We start from the raw sequence: 18024 nt of genomic DNA on the forward strand, positions 1-18024 counted from the left end.
ACTGGTTTGGGCAGATTCCTCCTATTCAGGCCCTTGTCTTTTCTCTTCCCTGTCCGTTTGTCCAACTACCCTCTTTTTTCTCCTGTCCCCCTGTTTCAAAGGCCTTTTTTTTTTTTTTTTGGCCAACTAATCTTCCTTGATGTAAACCAACAAAGCCCTCCCCCTCGTTATTTTGGTCATTTTGTGGGGTTTGCTTCCAAAATGCCAGATATGAAGATCCCATGGGCTCTAAAAAGCAGCCGGGCTGAGGAGGGGTGGTGAGACCACCAGCGTGGCTTGGCTGTGAGACATCAGGAGAGGCAGGCACACAGGTTGGTGGTCCTGAACAGATAGATGGTAACCAGTACTGTGTGTTACTAGCGCAGCAGGGGATACCCTTGCTTCTCCCCTTGCCTCGCCGACAGGTCTCGATGTAATGATGTGTCCTCCTCTCTCTTGCAGGGTGACGGCTGGGTATACTACAATCCGCTCTGGAAGGCACACTAATGGGTGGAGATGCAGAGCTTTCAGAAATGGTCCTGTTTTTGTAGGAATTAAAGTGGTACAGTATCAAGGTTCTGCTGGTATTCCCTGAGACCTCTTGATAGCATTCAAGACATGGTACCTGAGAGAGAAATTATGTACTGTGAAAAATGCACCCCCAGACTCTACTATGGGATAGAATTTATTCAAGAGCCATTTGGGGCATGCGTGTGCACACACGTCTGTGTGCAAGCTCTCGGCACACTGTATGTTCACACGCATGTGCTATGTCTGCTGGATATTATTACACATGTAAATAGTGCACTTACCAATATTGAAATGGGTAATTATGAGCTCCTTTTTATCAATGAGGTTTGAAGTTTTCTACTCTTCACTTTGCCAAATACTTTTGCACTCACAAAGTATTCTCCAATTGACAACTCCTGTCCAAACAAAGGTGAACTGGCGTGGCCCTACTGCTGTCCGTCTGGTAGAAGGTGGCTGTCATTTCAGAATTATCGCTGTGCTTCCCACTCCCCTCCCAAGTCAACATTTGTTTGTCCATATGCAAGGCAGATCAACTGCCATTTCCTGCTGGATGGGGAGCGGGCAGGAAGCTGGTAAAGGTTTATGCCGGAGCATTCTAGGATGGAGCACCCTTGGGAGAGCCTAGAGCCAGGCCTACCTTGGAATGTTCCTCGCATCTCCTTGCCCCAGAAGCTTTCTGGTAATTTCTCATGCTCAAAGCTCTAGTCCTACAATTTTCAGAAGCTGCTTCTTTCATGGTAGAAAACAAGTCATATGGAGACTGCACTACCTTTATCCTGAAAAAAGGGCTTTAGAAATGAAATACACGCATGCATATACAAACATGCACCACCACAGCCTCAATCTTATATTTCGTTTGGGGAAAGAGAAGAGAATATCCTGTGGATTTTTTTTAAAGTGCACCTCTCGTTTGACCCGAATTCTGCAAGGAAACCACTGTGATTAAAACATCCATAAAGCCTGCATAAGTGTTTCATGGTTTCAGTTCAGTTTCAGTCTTCAGCCTTTACAAATGAGGTCAAGACATGACCAGAATATAAAGCAAGGAGAAAATGAAGTATCTGATCTTTGCTCAATGCTTAATTTATTTTTTACTGTGCCACTCTAATGAGAATATTTATACAATCCGGTAGCATGAATGCTTCTCTGTAGTAATACTAATTTTGTGCCTTTTGTCTGCTTTCTTAAGACCAATTGTTCACACTTTGTAGATATTAGACAAATATATTTCGATTAAATACTATACTTATCTGTGTGTCTGTATTTTATTTTTAGGGATTCCAAAGTTCTGTTGGAATTGGTGGCTCTGAATGAACTCAAATTTTATTGATTAGTGTTAATTTGATGTGAACAGCAATCATATTTTCATCAAAACATCATGTATGGATATTTTGTGACAAGGTCATAAGGTCACATCTAGTGAATAGTCTTGTTTTGAGAGAAGTGACTTACCAGGCAAAACCATAATGTAGGCTTGTTCCAGTCCGTCGTCTTAAAACATCCAGGAGAGTAAAGTGTTTGGAACCATTTTATTTCTGAGAGGAAAAGTGGAATAGATGCTATTTTGAGAAGAAAATCCTCAGTGAGAAGACGGAAAAGTAATCACTGTGGTGTTTTTAGATTTTCCAGTCTTATACCAGAGTATAAACCATCTGGGTAGTAAAAAATGGAGAAGGGTCACTTTTTTTTGGGGGGGGGGATTCATTTTGCCTTTTTAAAAATTGTGAAATACCATATAAAAAAGATGTACATGAAACATAATACTGTTCCAAGAATAATTATAAACACCCATGTACCCACTGCTTAGGGAAAGAAACCTGCTTGTTCATACCTTAAAAGCCACCTTTGTGCCTCGACAAAATTGTGCCCCTACAAAATTCCCCTCCTGGACCCCAGAGGTAACACTGTCTTGACTCCTGGAGTAGTCATCCTCTTGGCTTTTTTTTTTTTAAATTTTTGAATTTTATTTTATTTTTTACACAGCAGGTTCTTATTAATTATCCATTTTATACATATTAGTGTATATATGTCAATCCCAATCTCCCAATTCACCACACAGCACCCCCCCCGCCCCCAATTTCCCCCCTTGGTGTCCATACGTTTGTTCTCTACATCTGTGTCTCTCTTTCTGCCCTGCAAACTGGTTCAACTGTACCATTTTTCTAGGTTCCACATATATGCATTAATATACGATATATTTTTTTCTCTTTCTGACTTACTTCAGTCTGTATGACAGTCTCTAGGTCCATCCATGTCTCTACAAATGATCCAATTTCATTCCTTTTTATGGCTGAGTAATAGTCCATTGTATATATGTACCACATTTTCTTTATCCATTCATCTGTCGATGGGCATTTAGGTTGCTTCCATGACCTGGCTATTGTAAATAGTGCTGCAATGAACATTGGGGTACATGTGTCTTTTTGAATTATGGTTTTCTCTGGGTATACGCCCAGTAGTGGGATTGCTGGGTCATATGGTAGTTCTATTTTCAGTTCTTTAAGGAACCTCCATACTGTTCTCCACAGTGGCTGTATCAATTTACATTCCCACCAACAGTGCAAGAGGGTTCCTTTTTCTCCACACCCTCTCCAGGATTTGTTGTTCGTAGATTTTCTGATGATACCCATTCTAACTGGTGTGAGGTGATACCTCATTGTACTTTTGATTTGCATTTCTCTAATAATTAGTGATGTTGAGCATTCTTTCATGTGTCTGTTGGCCATCTGTATATCTTCTTTGGAGAAATGTCTATTTAGGTCTTCTGCCCATTTTTGGATTGGGTTGTTTGTTTTCTTAATATTGAGCTGCATGAGCTGTTTATACATTTTGGAGATTAATCCGTTGTCCGTTGATTCGTTTGCAAATATTTTTTCCCATTCTGAGGGTTGTCTTTTCGTCTTGTTTGTAGTTTCCTTTGCTTTGCAAAAGCTTTTAAGTTTCATTAGGTCCCATTTGTTTATTTTTGTTTTTATTTCCATTACTCTAGGAGGTGGATCAAAAAAGATCTCGCAAAAAAAAAAAAAAAAAAAAGATCTTGCTGTGATTTATGTCAAAGAGTGTTCGTCCTATGTTTTCCTCTAAGAGGAATATATATATATATATATATATATATATATATATATATATATATATATATATACACACACACACACACGCACATACAGACACACCACATTTTGTTTACCTGTCGATGAACATCTGGGTTGTTTCCATCTTTTGGCTATTGTGCATAATGCTGCAATGTGCATGGGAGTGCAAGTATCTCTGAGTCCCTGCTTTTAATTCTTTCAGGGGGGTGTGTGTGTGTATAGTGTTATATCATATGAAAATTCCACATTTAATTTTTTGAGGACCTGCCATACTGTTTTCTACAGTGAGTACACCATTTGGCAATCCCACCAGCAGTGCACAAGGGTTTGATTTCCTCCATATCCTCCCCAACACTTGTTATTTTCTCTTTTTTGTTTTTTTTTACAACAATCATCCTAATGGGTGTGAAAAGCTATCTCATTGTGGCTTTAATTTGCATTCCTCTAATGATTAGTGATGTGTTTAATGGCCATTTGTATATCTTCTTTGGAGAAATGTCTATTCAAGTCCTTTGCACATTTTCTAATTGGGTTGCTTTATGTGTTGAGTTGTAGGAGTTCCATATATATATATGATTTGCAGATTGTTTTCTCCCGTTCTGTGGGTTGCTTTTTCACTGTTGATAGTGTCCTTTGATATACAAAAGTATTTAATTTTGATTAAGTCCATTTTTTTTAATAGCTTGTGCTTTTGTTGTCATATCCAAGAAATTATTGCCAAATCTAATTTCATGAGCTTTCCCCCTATGTTTTCTTCGAAGAGTTTCAGTTTTAGCTCTGATGTTTAGGTTTTTGATCCAGTTTAAGTGAATTTTTGTATATGGTGTTAGGTAAGTGTCTAACTTTATTACTTTGCATATCGATATACTGTTTTCCTAGGACCATTTGTTGAAAAGACTCTTTTCCCCATTGAATGGTTGTCTTATCAAAAAACCATTTGACAATTCCTGGACTCCCTAGTCTATTCCATTGGTCTATGTGTGATTTTATGCCAGTGCCACAGTTTTGATCGCTTTTGCAGTAAGTTTTGAAATCAGGAAGTGTGAGACTTTGTCTGTTTTCTCTACTTTATTTACCTCTATGCTAATCTATTATTTCCTTCCTTCTGTTAGCTGTGGGTTTAGTTTTGTTTAGCTCATTTGTTTCTTAAGGTTCAAAGGTTGTTGATTTGTGAGCTTTGCAAATGTAAGTAATTATAACTATATATTTCCCCTTAACACTGCTTTTTGCAGCATCCCGTACATTTTGGTATGTGTTTTTATTTTCATTTGTCTTTAGATAAGTTCTAATTTCTCTTGGGATCTCTACTTTGATCCATTGGTTAAGAGTATGTTGTTTAATTTCCACGTATCAGTGGATTTCTCAGCTCTCCTTCCACTATTGATTTCTAATTTAATTGCACTGTGATTGGAAAAAATACTTTGTATGATTTCAGTCTTAAAATTTACTGTTCTGTGGGCTAACATAGGGTCTGTCCTGGAGAATGTCCCATGCACGCTTGAGAAAAATGTGTATTCTGCTGCTGTTTGGTGGAGTGATCTGTGTGTGTATGTTAAGTCCAGTTGGCCTACAGTGATGTTCAAGTCTTCTATTTCCTTATTGATCCTGTCTTGTTGTTTTTATCTATTGATAGTGGGGTATTGAAATCTCCTACTATTATTGTAGAGCTATTTCCCCTTCAATTCTGTAAATGTTTGCTTCATACATTTTGGAGCTTTGATGTTTGGTGGATGTATGGTTATAATAGTTTTATCTTCTTAGTGAATTGATTCTTTTATCAATATATACTGTCCCTGTGTCTTGTAAGTTTTTGACTTAAAGTTTAGTTTGCCTGATATTAGTCTAACCACCCTTGCTCTCCTTGGTCACTCTTTGCATGAAATATTTTCCCCATCCTTTGACTTTGAATGTACACCGTGTTCTTAGATCTAAAGTGAGTCTCTTATAGAGAGCATACAGTTGGACCTTGTTTTAAAATCCATTCTGCCAGTTTATGTCTTTTGATTGGAGAATTTAATCTATTTACATTTAAAGTAATTACTGATAAGGACTTACTTTTGCCATTTTATTTGTTTTCTGTGTGTCTTATAGCTTTATTGTCCTGCATTTCCTTCATTATAGTCTTCCTTTGAATTTAGTTGATTTTTTTCTAGTGATACATTTTGTTCCCTCTCATTTTCTTTTGTCTTTATTCTATAATCATTTCACTTGTGGTTATTAGAGGGATTACACATAACATCCTAAAGTTATAACAATCTATTTTAAATTAATACCAACTTAACTTCAATCACATAAAAAAAACTAATCCTTTAGTTAAAAGCTTTAGTTAAAAGCTTCACCCCTTTTTATTGATGTCACAAATTACATTTTTGTATATTGTGTACCCATTAACAGGTCTATGGTTATTTTTATGTGCCTGTCTTTTAAGTCATGTAGAATAAGTTATAAAATTATACAAAATTGTATTGGTTTTCATATTTCTCCATGTATTTACCTTTATATTTTTATAGCTTTGAGTTATTGTCTAAAGCTTTTCATTTCAACTTAAAAAATGACTTTGTGTAGTGGTAATGAACTCTCTCAGCTTTTGTTTATCTGGAAAGCTCTTAATTTCTCCTTCATTTTTGAAGGGCAGTGTTGAAAGTTATAGAATTCTTGGTTTACATTTTTTTTTTCTTTTAGCACTTTAAATGTATATTCCTACTGCCTCATGGCCTTCAAAATTTCTGAGAAATCCACTGATAATCTTATTGAGGATGGCTTTTACGTGACAAGTCAGTTTTCTCTTGCTGCTTTCAAGATTTTCTTAGCTTTTGGCTTTCAACAGTTTGATTATAAGGTGTCTCAGTGTGGTCTGTGGATTCCTTTGGGTTTAACATACTTGACATTTGTTGAGTTCCTTGAATTTGTAGTCATGTCTTTCATCAAATTTGGGAAGTTTTCTGCCATTATTTCTTCAAATCACATGGGCCGTTTCTCTTTCTTCCTTCTGGGACTCCCATAACGTATATCAGTCCATTTAATGGTGTCCTGAGGGCTCTTTTCACATTTCTGCAGTTTTTTGTTTTTTTGTCTCTTGAGACCTAATAACTTCAATTGACTTGTCTTCATGACTTTTTCTTCTTCCTGTTAAAGCACTCTACCCAACTTTTCATCTTATTTGTTTCAGTTCCAGAATTTGATTTTTTCTAAAAAGATTATTTCTATCTTAGTTGATACTCTGTGTGTTTTCTTGAGTTACTTTTGTCCTTTGTGTTTTCCTTTATTTCTGTGAGCATATTTAAGACAGTTGGTTTAAAGTTTTTGTCTAATACATCTGATGCCTATTTCTTAAGGACGGTTGCTGTTACATTATTTTCTTCCTCTGCATGGGCCATGTTTTTCTGTTTTTTTTTTTTTGTATGCCTTGTGATATTTTGTTGAAAATCGGGCATTTGAAAAAATAACCATCTCTCCCAGTGTTTTCATTGCTGCACCCCAGGGAAGACCTTCACTGATGTGAAAGGTGTGTGAGCCTTGGGATCAGCCCGGCATGGAGGCTTAAGGTTCTCTAAGGTCTTTTCTGGACATGTGTCTTGCCTGGGGTTGTGTGCCATTTTTGATTCCCCCTTACACATGACTACTTTTTACATGTCTTAATTCTTCAGAGAGTTTCCCTTCAGCTTCTTCTCAGGACCTTAGATATTCTCTTGTTCCTCTATCCGTAATTTCTTGCCCAGGCATCTCCAGGTCTGTAGTCTCCCTGCAGCCTTCTTCTTTTTAATTGGAGTATAGTTGATTAATAATGTTGTGTTAGTTTCAGGTGTACAGCAAAGTGATTCAGTTATACATATATCTATTCCTTTTCAAATTCTTTTCCCATCTAGATTACTAGACAACATCTAGCAGAGTTCCTTTGCTGTGAAGTAGGTCCCCATTGGTTATCCCTTCTATATATAGTAGTGTGCATTTGTTAATTCCAAACTCCCAATTTATCCCCCCTGCTTTTTCCCTTTGGTAACCATAAGTTTGTTTTCTAAGTCTGTGAATCTGTTTCATACAGAAGTTCATTTGTATTTTTTTTTTTTTTTGGTTTTTCATATAAGCGATATCATATGATATTTGTCTTTCTCTTTCTGGCTTCCTTCACTTAGTATGATCATCTCCAGGTCCATCCATATTGCTGCAGATGGCATTATTTCATTCTTTTTTACGGCTCAGTAGTATTCCATTGTATATATGTACCACATCTTCTTTATGAATATTGGGGGGCATGTATCTTTTTGAATTAGTTTTCTCCAGATGTACGACCAGGAGTGGGATTGCTGGATCATATGGCAACTCTATTTTTAGTTTTTTGAGGAACCTTCTTCTCCATAGTGGTTGTACCAATTTACATTCCCACCAACACTGTAGGAAGGTTCCCTTTTCTCCATATTCTCTCCAGCATTTATTGTTTGTAGACTTTTTGATGATGGCCATTCTGACTGGTGTGAGGTGATATTGTAGTTTTGATGTGCATTTCTCTAATAATTAGCGATGTTGAATATCTTTTCATGTGCCTCTTGGCCATCTGTATGTCTTCTATGCAGAAGTGTCTATTTAGGCCTTTTGCCCATTTTTTGATTGTGTTGTTTTGTTGATATTGAGCTGCATGGGCTGTTTGTAGATTTTGGAGATTAATCTCTCACATCATTTGCAAGTATTTTCTCCCACCCTGGGTGTTGTCTTTTCGTTTTGTTTATGGTTTCCTTTGCTGTGCAAAAGCTTTCGAGTTTAATTAGGTCCCATTTGTTTATTTTTGTTATTTCCATTACTCTAGGAGATGGCTTGAAAAAGATATTGCTGTGATTTATGTCAGAGTGTTCTTCCTATGTTTTCCTCTCAGTTGTATAGTATCAGGTCTTTCTTACATTTAGAGCTTTAATCCATTTTGAGTTTATTTTTGTGTATGGTGTTAAAGAATGTTCTAATTTCATTGTTCTACATGTAGCTGTCCAGTTTTCCCAGCACCATTTAACGAAGAGACTGTCATTGTGTAGCCTTGCCTCCTTTGTCGTAGATTGACCATAGGTGCATGGGTTTATTTCTGGGCTTTCTATCCTGTTCCATTGATCTATATTTGTGTTTTTGCACCAGTACCATACTGTTTTGATGACTGTAGCTTTGTAGTATAGTCTGAAGTCAGGGAGCCTGATTCCTCCAGCTCCATTTTTCTTTCTCCAGATTACTTTGGCTATTCGGGGTCTTTTGTGTCTCCATACAAATTTAAAAATTTTTTGTTCTAATTTTATGAGCAGTGCCTCCCTCTTTCTGTAGCTTTCCCCAGCTATACTACTTTTCCCTGAGACTAACAAGTTAGGCGAAGTTTTTTTTTTCTTCTGGCAGTCCTAGACACATCAGAATTTTGCAGGTGAGTTCTGCTTTGTTCCCTCCTATTTAGGAGAGGTCACTGAGAGCTGCGCTGCTGCTTTCTCTCAACCATGCCACTGTGGAGAGGTGGGGCCAAGGTGAATAAAAGCACTGTGAGATTTCATACTATTTTTAATGTGACTTTTTCTTGACTGGGCATTCGTTCAGTGCTGTAGACCAGTGATTGTTTTCCAGAGCCCTTATAATGGTATTTTAGCCAGTCTCTAGTTTGTTATTTTGAGTGTTTCCATGAAGGAATGATGGCCTGGAGCTTCCTAGTCTGCAACCTTGCTCTCATGTGTGTGTTATAAGCACAGTGCAAAAATCTAGTGTGCAGTGTAATGAATTATTTTAAAGTAGAAGCAGACACATGTAATGAATTATTTTAAAGTAGAAGCAGACACATGTAACCACAATCCAACTCCAAAGAAACACTGCTATCACTCCAAAACGTTCTTACATGTTCCTAGTCAAATTCCCCATTATTCTGCCTCTACCCCCACAAAGTTGACCATTAATCCAACTTTGTGGGTGAATCACAGCCTGGTTTGCTTTATAGCTTTAACACTATACATCCCTCCCTAAATGATACATAGTTGCCTGTTTTTGAACTGTATATAAATGGGATCATGTTATATATCCTTTGGTCTGGCTTTTTAACTCAAATTGTTTTTAAGATCACCAGTGTTATTCCTTATCAATGTAGTTCATTCTTCTTTTTCCTTCAATACTATTCCATTATATGAACATACTGCTATCAATCAGTTTACCATAGCTACTTCTGACAGACTTAGAATTGCTGGGACATGGGGATATGCATCTTCAGTTGCATCAGCTAATTCTGAGCAGTTGTTAAGTTCTCACCAGCAATATACACGTTTTTGTACATCCTCTCACTTATTTGCACATTTTAGCTAACCCTGGTGGGTATGTTCCTTTTCATATATTTACTTCCTATTTGGTTTCTTCTGTTAAGGACTAATGAAAATCATGTGTTTTTTCCTAAGCGTTCTTTACCCAGTCTGGATATTAATCCTATGTCAGCTGCAGGTTGGGTGACAACACATCCTCGTTTGCCCAAGATACCCAGTGTATGCCTGTGGTCTCAGGGTAAATATTAAAAGTCATTGAACAAAGGTGTAGAACTCACGTTACCTGAGTTGAGTTCAAGACTTACTGAAAAGCTACAGTTAATCAGTGTGATATTGGTGTTGAGGACACACATAGATTGATGAAACAAAATAGAGAATTTTGGTCAGTTTATTTTCTACAAAGGCCAATTAAATGGGAGAAATAGGACTTTTCAACAAATGGTGTTGGTCCAACTGAATAAATAAAACTCACACCTCAAGTCATACACAAAAATTAAATCAACAGATTACAGACCTAAAAAGTTAATTCTGTGTAGACCAAAGATAGATAGGAAATGGGAGGTTCGCTCACTGACAAGTGTGTTTTTCATATTCCTGGCAGAAGGGAGGTAACAGAAGCTTGACTAATACCCAGCTTCCTCATAAATAGCTAGGGCCATAAAAACATTAAAAAAACATAGATTATATGTTTATATATAATATACATTAAAAGACACAAAGTATATATTTTTTCCTTCAGCAGGATACAAGCCTGAGCTCTGATTCACGTTAATCTAGTTTTGTTAGAAGAGAGAGATGATGATGTTCATCTATCATCTATCCGGCTTGTTTGAATAATTATGATAGTGTGCTGAGGTTACAATGCACTGTTGTCACAGTCAGTCAGTCTGGCTGCCACTTGATCTTGAGTTTTCATTCAATCTCATTAGCTTCAGCTTTCACTGAAACCCAATTCAACAAAAGCAGACACTTGGTACTCTAATCAAACTGTCACCAGAATTTTAAAATAAGATGACTCTCCAAGAATATTCCATATTCTCCAAGTAAATAAAATAATGAGATTGTGATTATCTATCTATCTATGGGATGCACAAAATTTGGATTGCCGAAGTCTAGCTGTTACACAGCAAGAAAGAGGTGAAGATGTTGTTTAAGAAACAAATACTGTATCTATCTGTTTTAGGCTCCAAAGGACCATAGGTAACTTTGTTTCTAATATTCAACTTCTGACAGTAGTGGACTGGGGGAGTTTGGACCAACTCTCTGGCTAAGGACAAGCAGTAAAGCTGGACAAGAAATAACACCTGTTTTAAGACTTCACAGAACCAAGACAGCATCACCACGCCAGAAGCCAGGACAAGATGCAAATCCTGAGAGAAGAGCTTGGCATTTGAGGCCATTTCCCCCTGGAAATTGGCAGAGACTGAACTGCAATTTCAGTAACCCTGCAGAACTAGGAGGACAAATGTTGGTATTGAAACCTGCATGGATGAAGTCCTTGCAGGGTTTCAGCCTGGGAATAATGAACCAGCCCTCACGGGGATGGCAGGCTAGCTCTGTGTATCATATAGCATCCCTTAAATTCGATTAATGTGACTCTGGCTTGCTAGTTTCACTAGGTACCTAGCAGAAACAAAATCTTCTAGAAAGGAAAATATCCTAGGCCTAAAAAAACTTAAACAATTTCTTAAATTATGTGTCCAGAGCACACAATCTGCCCCCTCTCTCCTCCACACATTAGGAGGAAACACACACCAGAAACAAAACCCACAAGAGCTGAGTTAGTGGATTATCAAACACACTTTAAAATAACTATGCTCATTATGTTAAATAAAGGACTGTCAGTGGGTCAGCTGTAAACCGTAAAAAGAAACAGCAGATTTGGCATGGCAAGAGAGAGAAACCCCAAAATTGAAAAACAATAAGTAAAAAGAACTCAATGGATGGGTTTAAGAACAGATGATCAGCCATAACTGATGAGAGACTTGAGTCGAGAAAATACACAGAATGGAGAGGCAAAAGGAGGGAACCAATGAAGAAGGCTTAATTAACTATGTTCAACTGGAGTCTTGGAGAGCAAAGAGCATGGGGCAGAAACAATATTTAAAGAGATGATTTGGGAACTTAAAAAATGATGAAAACCAACAAGCTACAAGGCTGAAAGCCCAACAAATCCAAAATAGGGTACACTAGAAGGATGAAAAAGATACATCATGCAAACATCTTAAGAAAGTTGATATATAACTTACTAATCAGACAAAATAGGCTTTAACAAAAAGCATTACTGAAAATAAATCCCGATATTTCCAAAAAAATTGAAGGTTCAATTTACCAATAGAAGTTCTAAATATATATACACCTAATAATCTGGGTTCAAACATACAAAATAAATCAACAGTTCAAAGAGGTATAGGCAAACCTATAACAGTATACAATTTCAATACATCCTTCTCAGCAAATAACAGAACAAGCTTCAGGGAGATTTTACACACACTTTGGACCACAGAGCAAATTGCAAACATTTTCGAAGGATTAAAATCACAGTATCTGATTACAATACAATTAAGGTAGAAACTGATAATAAAAGGATAACTAAAAAACCACCATATTTGAAAATCAAGAAATGTACATCTATATAACCCATGGTTCAAAGAAGAAAGTACACAAATTATGCATTAAACTCAATGATAGTTCACATCAAAACTTGGGAGAATGAAACAGACTATGATTGGAGTAAATTTATAACTTTAAGTTCATGTATCACACTAAGGTAAAAAGAACAACTCTCCTGCAAGCAAACAGAAGTAAATTAACACTAATGAAATAAAAACACACTGTAGAAAATGTCAACAAAGCCATAAGCTGGTCTTGGATAAAAAACTGAAGGAAAATGAGAAGCAAGGTAATGAGAGAGAAGAGACAGAAATAGGGATGCAACAAGAAAAAAAACCAGAAATAATCATTATTCCAGGAACACAAATTTAGTTCAACAATGTAAACAGAAAGTCTCTGTAATTCACTATTAACAAACAGAATAAAGGAGAAAAATCAGAATCATCTTAATAAACAAAGGAAAAAAATCACCTGATAAAACAAAACTCATTCATGATAACTCAGGAAATTGGGACAGATATGTACTCAATCCGATCAAAGATACCTAAAGGAAACTACAGTAAACATATTTAAAGGAGAAATATTGAAAACTTTGTGTGAGACAGAAGCAAGACAAACATGTTATCTTTTCTATGCAGTACTACGCTGGATATCCTGACCAGTGCAGCAAAGGCAAGAAAATCAAATGCATAACCACTAGAAAAGGAGAAATAAAACTGCCATTATTCCCCAAGTATGATGGCATATGTTTATAATAATCTGAATAAATTATTAGGATGAGCTTAACAGGTTGTTCAGTACAATTTCAACATACAAAACCAAATGTTCTATATACTGACGATTGAAAAATAAAATTTTATAAGACAGTATTTATCAAAAAATATACCTTGTAATAAAACTTATGAAAATGTGCAAGACCTACTGAAAAACTACAATACAGATATTAAAGATGACCCAGACCTACATAAATTGAAGGATATGCCATGTTCACAGACAGAAGACTCAGTATTTCAAAGGTGTTAATTTTTCCTAAATTCACCTATAGTTTCAATGCCTAATGCCCAGTCAAGAGCCCAACAAGGTTTTTCTTTCTTTTTTTTTCTTCTTTGGTGTTATTTAATAAACTGGTTCTAAAATTTATATGGAGAAACAAAGGGCCAGAAATAGCCAAGCGAAGTCTGAGAAGGTGGGGATGGGAGACATTACCATATTAATTATCTTAAAGCACATTAAATCAATACAGAAAGGTGAGAAATCTATGGACTATAACATACAGCCCAGAAATAGATTCATGTATGGATTTACTGCACAAGGAGAACTGCAGAACTTTAGGAAAAGGACAGTCTTTTCAATAAATGGTGCACAATTAGATTTGCATATGGAAAAAAAAAACAACCAAAAAACCTAACGAACCCAAAACAAAACCCAAACAATTCACACTGTACTCAACAAATGAATTCTGGGCAGACTGCAACCCTAAGTATAAAAGATAAAACAATATATTTCCTGGAAGAGAATACAAGAGATGATCTTCACACCACAGGTTAGGAAAATATTGTTAAACAGGGCACACAGAAAGCTATAGGCACATGGAAGACTGAAAAATACAACAACATTAAAATAATGAATTCCTAGGCAGTTTGCAACACAAATGATGAAGAGGTTATATACAGGATATATAAACAACTCCTACTAATACAATAAAAAAAAAAAGAAAAACCAAATCCTTATAAAAAGGGGATTGCCAAATGACCAACCTCATTAGTAACCTGGAAATGGCAAACTAAACCACAATGGAAAACCATCATTCACCCACCATAAAGGCCACATTAAAAAGACTGACAAGGGCTGATTAGGATGTGGGAGTAACAAGAACCTTCATACCCTACCAGCAATTCTACTTTATTAGGTAAATACCCACTAAAATGTGTATATGTAAGCTCCACAAGAGGTGTAAAAGAAAATTCCTACAGCCTTAACTGTAATATCCTCCAACTGGAAACAACACAAGTATCTATCAATAGAATGGTGTGTGTGTGTGAGAGATACACACATACAAGAATACTATACATCAATGAAAATAAATCTACAGCTGCATGCAACATTTGGAATTTCATAAAAACTAAGCAAAAGCAGCTAAATAAAAAAATACATACTTTGAGGCCATTTTATCATTCAAAGAACATGTACAATTAAATATGTTTAGAAACAAATTACTGTAAAACCTAGGGGACTGATTACCTCCTAGAGGGGCAAGTGGGACAGGCCAGTAACCAAGTGGGAGCATGAGGAAGCTTCTGGCGTCCTGGCAGTGTTGTTCTCTTGATCTGAGTTGTGGTTACAAAGTTGCTTGTCTTGTGGTAACTTGCTAAGATGTACATTTTTGTCTTCCCGGTGTCACACCTCACACCAAAAGAAGGATTACTTTTTCATTTCAGACACCTGCCATTTCTAACAGACTGCTGTTTCTACATTCATTCATGACTCCACCCACCTCAGTGAGGCCTGGGTAACAAGGCAGGGGGTCTGACAGCACCCACATCAAGCAGCACCCATTCCAAAGGAGGAGATTCTGGAGAGGGTTGCACAACAATGTGAATGTACTCAACACTACTGAACTGTACATCTTTAAAATGGTTAAGATGGTAAATTTTATGTTATATATTTTACTACCATTTAAAAAAAGTGGGCAGAGGCTCCAGATTTCATAATCTTATGACCTTAAGCTATGGAAACGATAATACCCTATAGGCTGCTTTTACACCATCTAGTTCTCTGGCCTTTTGGTCATGGCCTGGGGACTCAAAGTTAAAACTCTACAAATGCAAACTCAAGTAAGTAGGTAAGGACGTAAGTTTGAAAAATGAATTTTATCTTTGGACTTGCTGCCTCACTGCCTTATTTATACTACAAAGCACTCAGCTTGTTCAATTCTAAGATGTGGAATAAAAATAAAAGCTGTTTTACTGTCTATAATTTCACTTTTCTGCTACAATAAAATCTCAAGTGTGGTTACAATACAGTTTTTGCTGAGGCAATCCACTGAACCAAAATGGGGTTCCCTAAAACTGGAAAAGGTGAGAGATCATTCCTGCTCTTAATGAGAAAATTATACAAGACTTGGCTGATTAAATGTCGGAACTTTACAGAGCAGGGCTTTTGTTAGAGTCCTAGCCTCATTTACATGGAGATTAAATTCTTATTTGGCTAGGTGTCTTCCCCTCACTCACACATAAAAAGTCAAAATGAAATTTTCACTCTGGGGTGGAAAGGAAGGCAAAATAAATAATAGATTAGTTCAACTTAGACCTTAGACCTAAGTTGAACTAACCTAGCACTTTTTTTCCTACACGTGTTCTCTAAAACCTTTGTAAAAGTGAACAAGAAGGAAGTATGTGTTCAATACTGTTAGTCCTTTCAAAAATAAAAGATGTATAAAAGACAACACTTAACACAAAATCTGAATTAACTTTATTTTCCCTACAGTCAACAACTTCTCTGCATTGAATTTTAAAGCAACAAAGTAAAATAAAATCCTCCAAATGACAAGGTATCAGAAATCCAGATTTAGTTACACTTTATTTGTGTAAAGGTTCAACCATTTTATTGGTATGTAAAAGAACCATCATCTGGGTCAAAAATGGATTCTATAAATCAAAGAATATTCTACACTTTGGAAAAGAAAATCAGCAGTAACATTCTCAATGAATATTGTAAATTACACTTTTCTTCATAAAAGTTACATACTATTCTGCACTTTTCCACCAAAAGCAGTGGTGTAAATTATGCTTGTTTATATAAAAAAAAGATATCCTGTGGCAGGAAAAACCCTTTCTCTTTCACTTTTACTAAACAGGAGAAAATTTTCAAGTCTATATAAAGTTGCCTATGAGACGGAAAGTGAACATGTTCAATCTCCATTTATATTTTAGTGCATTTTTTTGGACAATTGTCACATTTTTAATAAAAGTAAGAAAATGCATATAGCATTAAAGAGTGTTTCATCAAATGCTTACGGGATTAACAAAATATGCAGCAGAGGACAAAATCACTGTGATGGATGAAACTGTTATAAAAATGAGAGAAATCCAGGCAAACTTTAAAAATCCTTTGTCATTTTGAAGAATCACACAAAATGAACTCTGGCTGCCTGTCCACTTTAAGGGTTTCTTCCTTAATCTTCTGCATGTAAACAAAGTGCTAACCTCAGGACTAAGATACCAAACCCCATCCTGGTAATAAGCAACGTTCGGTGCAGTTGCCATGATTTCCAAAGGATATAAATTTAGCCCTTGAATGAACAATGTATGAGATCTGCTCTGTAAGTACCTGGTGAAAACAACTGCTAACAGCAGCAATAATGTTTCAACATAAAAAAAACTATTTGAATCGATTAGTTAGAGGTCCATCTTTGAAACAGCAGCTTCTTCTCAGAGCAAACAGTAAGCAATAGAAAACGTACATTTGATGAAACATTCTTTGCACTGGAGAAACATGAAAATAAATATAGTTCAAGGAAGTATCATTATTTTTCTAATACCTCTTTCTCAGACCGTACTAGTTTACTGGTTCAAGAAGCTTGCATCACATTTTGTCATTCATATTTTACATATTGCTATCTGGGTAATTCAAATAAAATGCAGGTCTTGTAAAAGAATAAAAACATTGACAAGTATGCATGTGCCAGGGACCAAATTAGAGGGTTCTTTGGTGCGATTTGTCCAAATTCTCAGATTTGAAGGATAACATGTACCAGTAAAAAAAAAAAGTCTGCTGTTAGACATTTACAGCAGTGCTCTGTCTTGCTTCACATTACAAATCAAAAACAGCTGTTCTCAGTAAGCCAATTTTATTTTTTAAATCAGGCATTGCCAGAAAGTTTTGTACATTAACCTGGACCAGTGATGGTTCCAGTGATGGTTCTGTACCCTCCGTCGCTGTGAAACATGACATGAGCTAAAGGCAAAGACCGGTTCTCACAAGGACATCTGCTTCAAGTTAGGAACCAGAACAGTATATTTAAACAGTCTTCTTAGATATTTTCTTGCCTTTCTTAAAAACTAGCTTATTTTTAATGTAGCCACGCTTCCTTTTCGCAGTCTAAAAAGAAAACAGAACACATGGTGTTAGTGCAGGTTTCCCACGGATTAAAACTACAGATACACACATGGTTTACTGCAGAGTGATGAAGACTGTCTTAATAATCCCTCAGATCTTCCTAGGCTGAACTCTGAAACAGCACCACGAACTGCTCTATGCCAAGGATGCCGAGATCCAAGATGAACTGGACTAGGTCCTCACCTTTAAGATGAAGGACAACCACAGCAGTCCTCAAACGCCTGTCATACATTCCTCACCATCAAGTGAATGGATCCCCACCTCCCCTCTCAACCACTGAACGCTTAGGTGTAATAATTACTCACATTTCCAGGCATGATAGAATATATAACTAGACTAAGGATTCAGAAAATGTTAATGGTGCTCCTAGTTTAGTTTCCAAGAATTAGCTGTGTCAGAAATACAAATTAACTTAGTAACTTTTGGAG

The 18024-nt window shown here is 36.4% G+C and overlaps 2 protein-coding genes and 1 long non-coding RNA gene across 6 annotated transcripts in view; 2 read left to right on the forward strand and 1 right to left on the reverse strand.

Moving 5' to 3' along the window:
• Positions 1-17105, forward strand: part of OSBPL10 (oxysterol binding protein like 10) — a 389819-nt gene extending 372714 nt beyond the window's left edge. For all 4 annotated transcript variants that reach the window (XM_082348482.1, XM_082348480.1, XM_082348479.1 and 1 more), the window contains one exon: positions 442-17105. In XM_082348482.1, coding sequence (XP_082204608.1) covers positions 442-486 — 45 coding nt within the window. In that variant the 3' untranslated portion in view covers positions 487-17105. The remainder of the gene's footprint in view (positions 1-441) is intronic.
• LOC309608562 overlaps positions 1-18024 on the forward strand; it is a 733071-nt gene that overhangs the window by 411843 nt on the left and 303204 nt on the right. The gene's annotated exons all lie outside the window — the stretch shown is intronic.
• Positions 15927-18024, reverse strand: part of STT3B (STT3 oligosaccharyltransferase complex catalytic subunit B) — a 99171-nt gene continuing 97073 nt past the window's right edge. The window contains exon 16 of the mRNA XM_082348472.1: positions 15927-17578. Within this exon, the coding sequence (XP_082204598.1) occupies positions 17498-17578 (81 nt within the window). The 3' untranslated portion in view covers positions 15927-17497. The remainder of the gene's footprint in view (positions 17579-18024) is intronic.

This window comes from Balaenoptera borealis (genome assembly GCF_965194805.1).
Source record: "Balaenoptera borealis genome assembly, chromosome: 12".
Classification (NCBI taxonomy): Eukaryota; Metazoa; Chordata; class Mammalia; order Artiodactyla; family Balaenopteridae; genus Balaenoptera; species Balaenoptera borealis.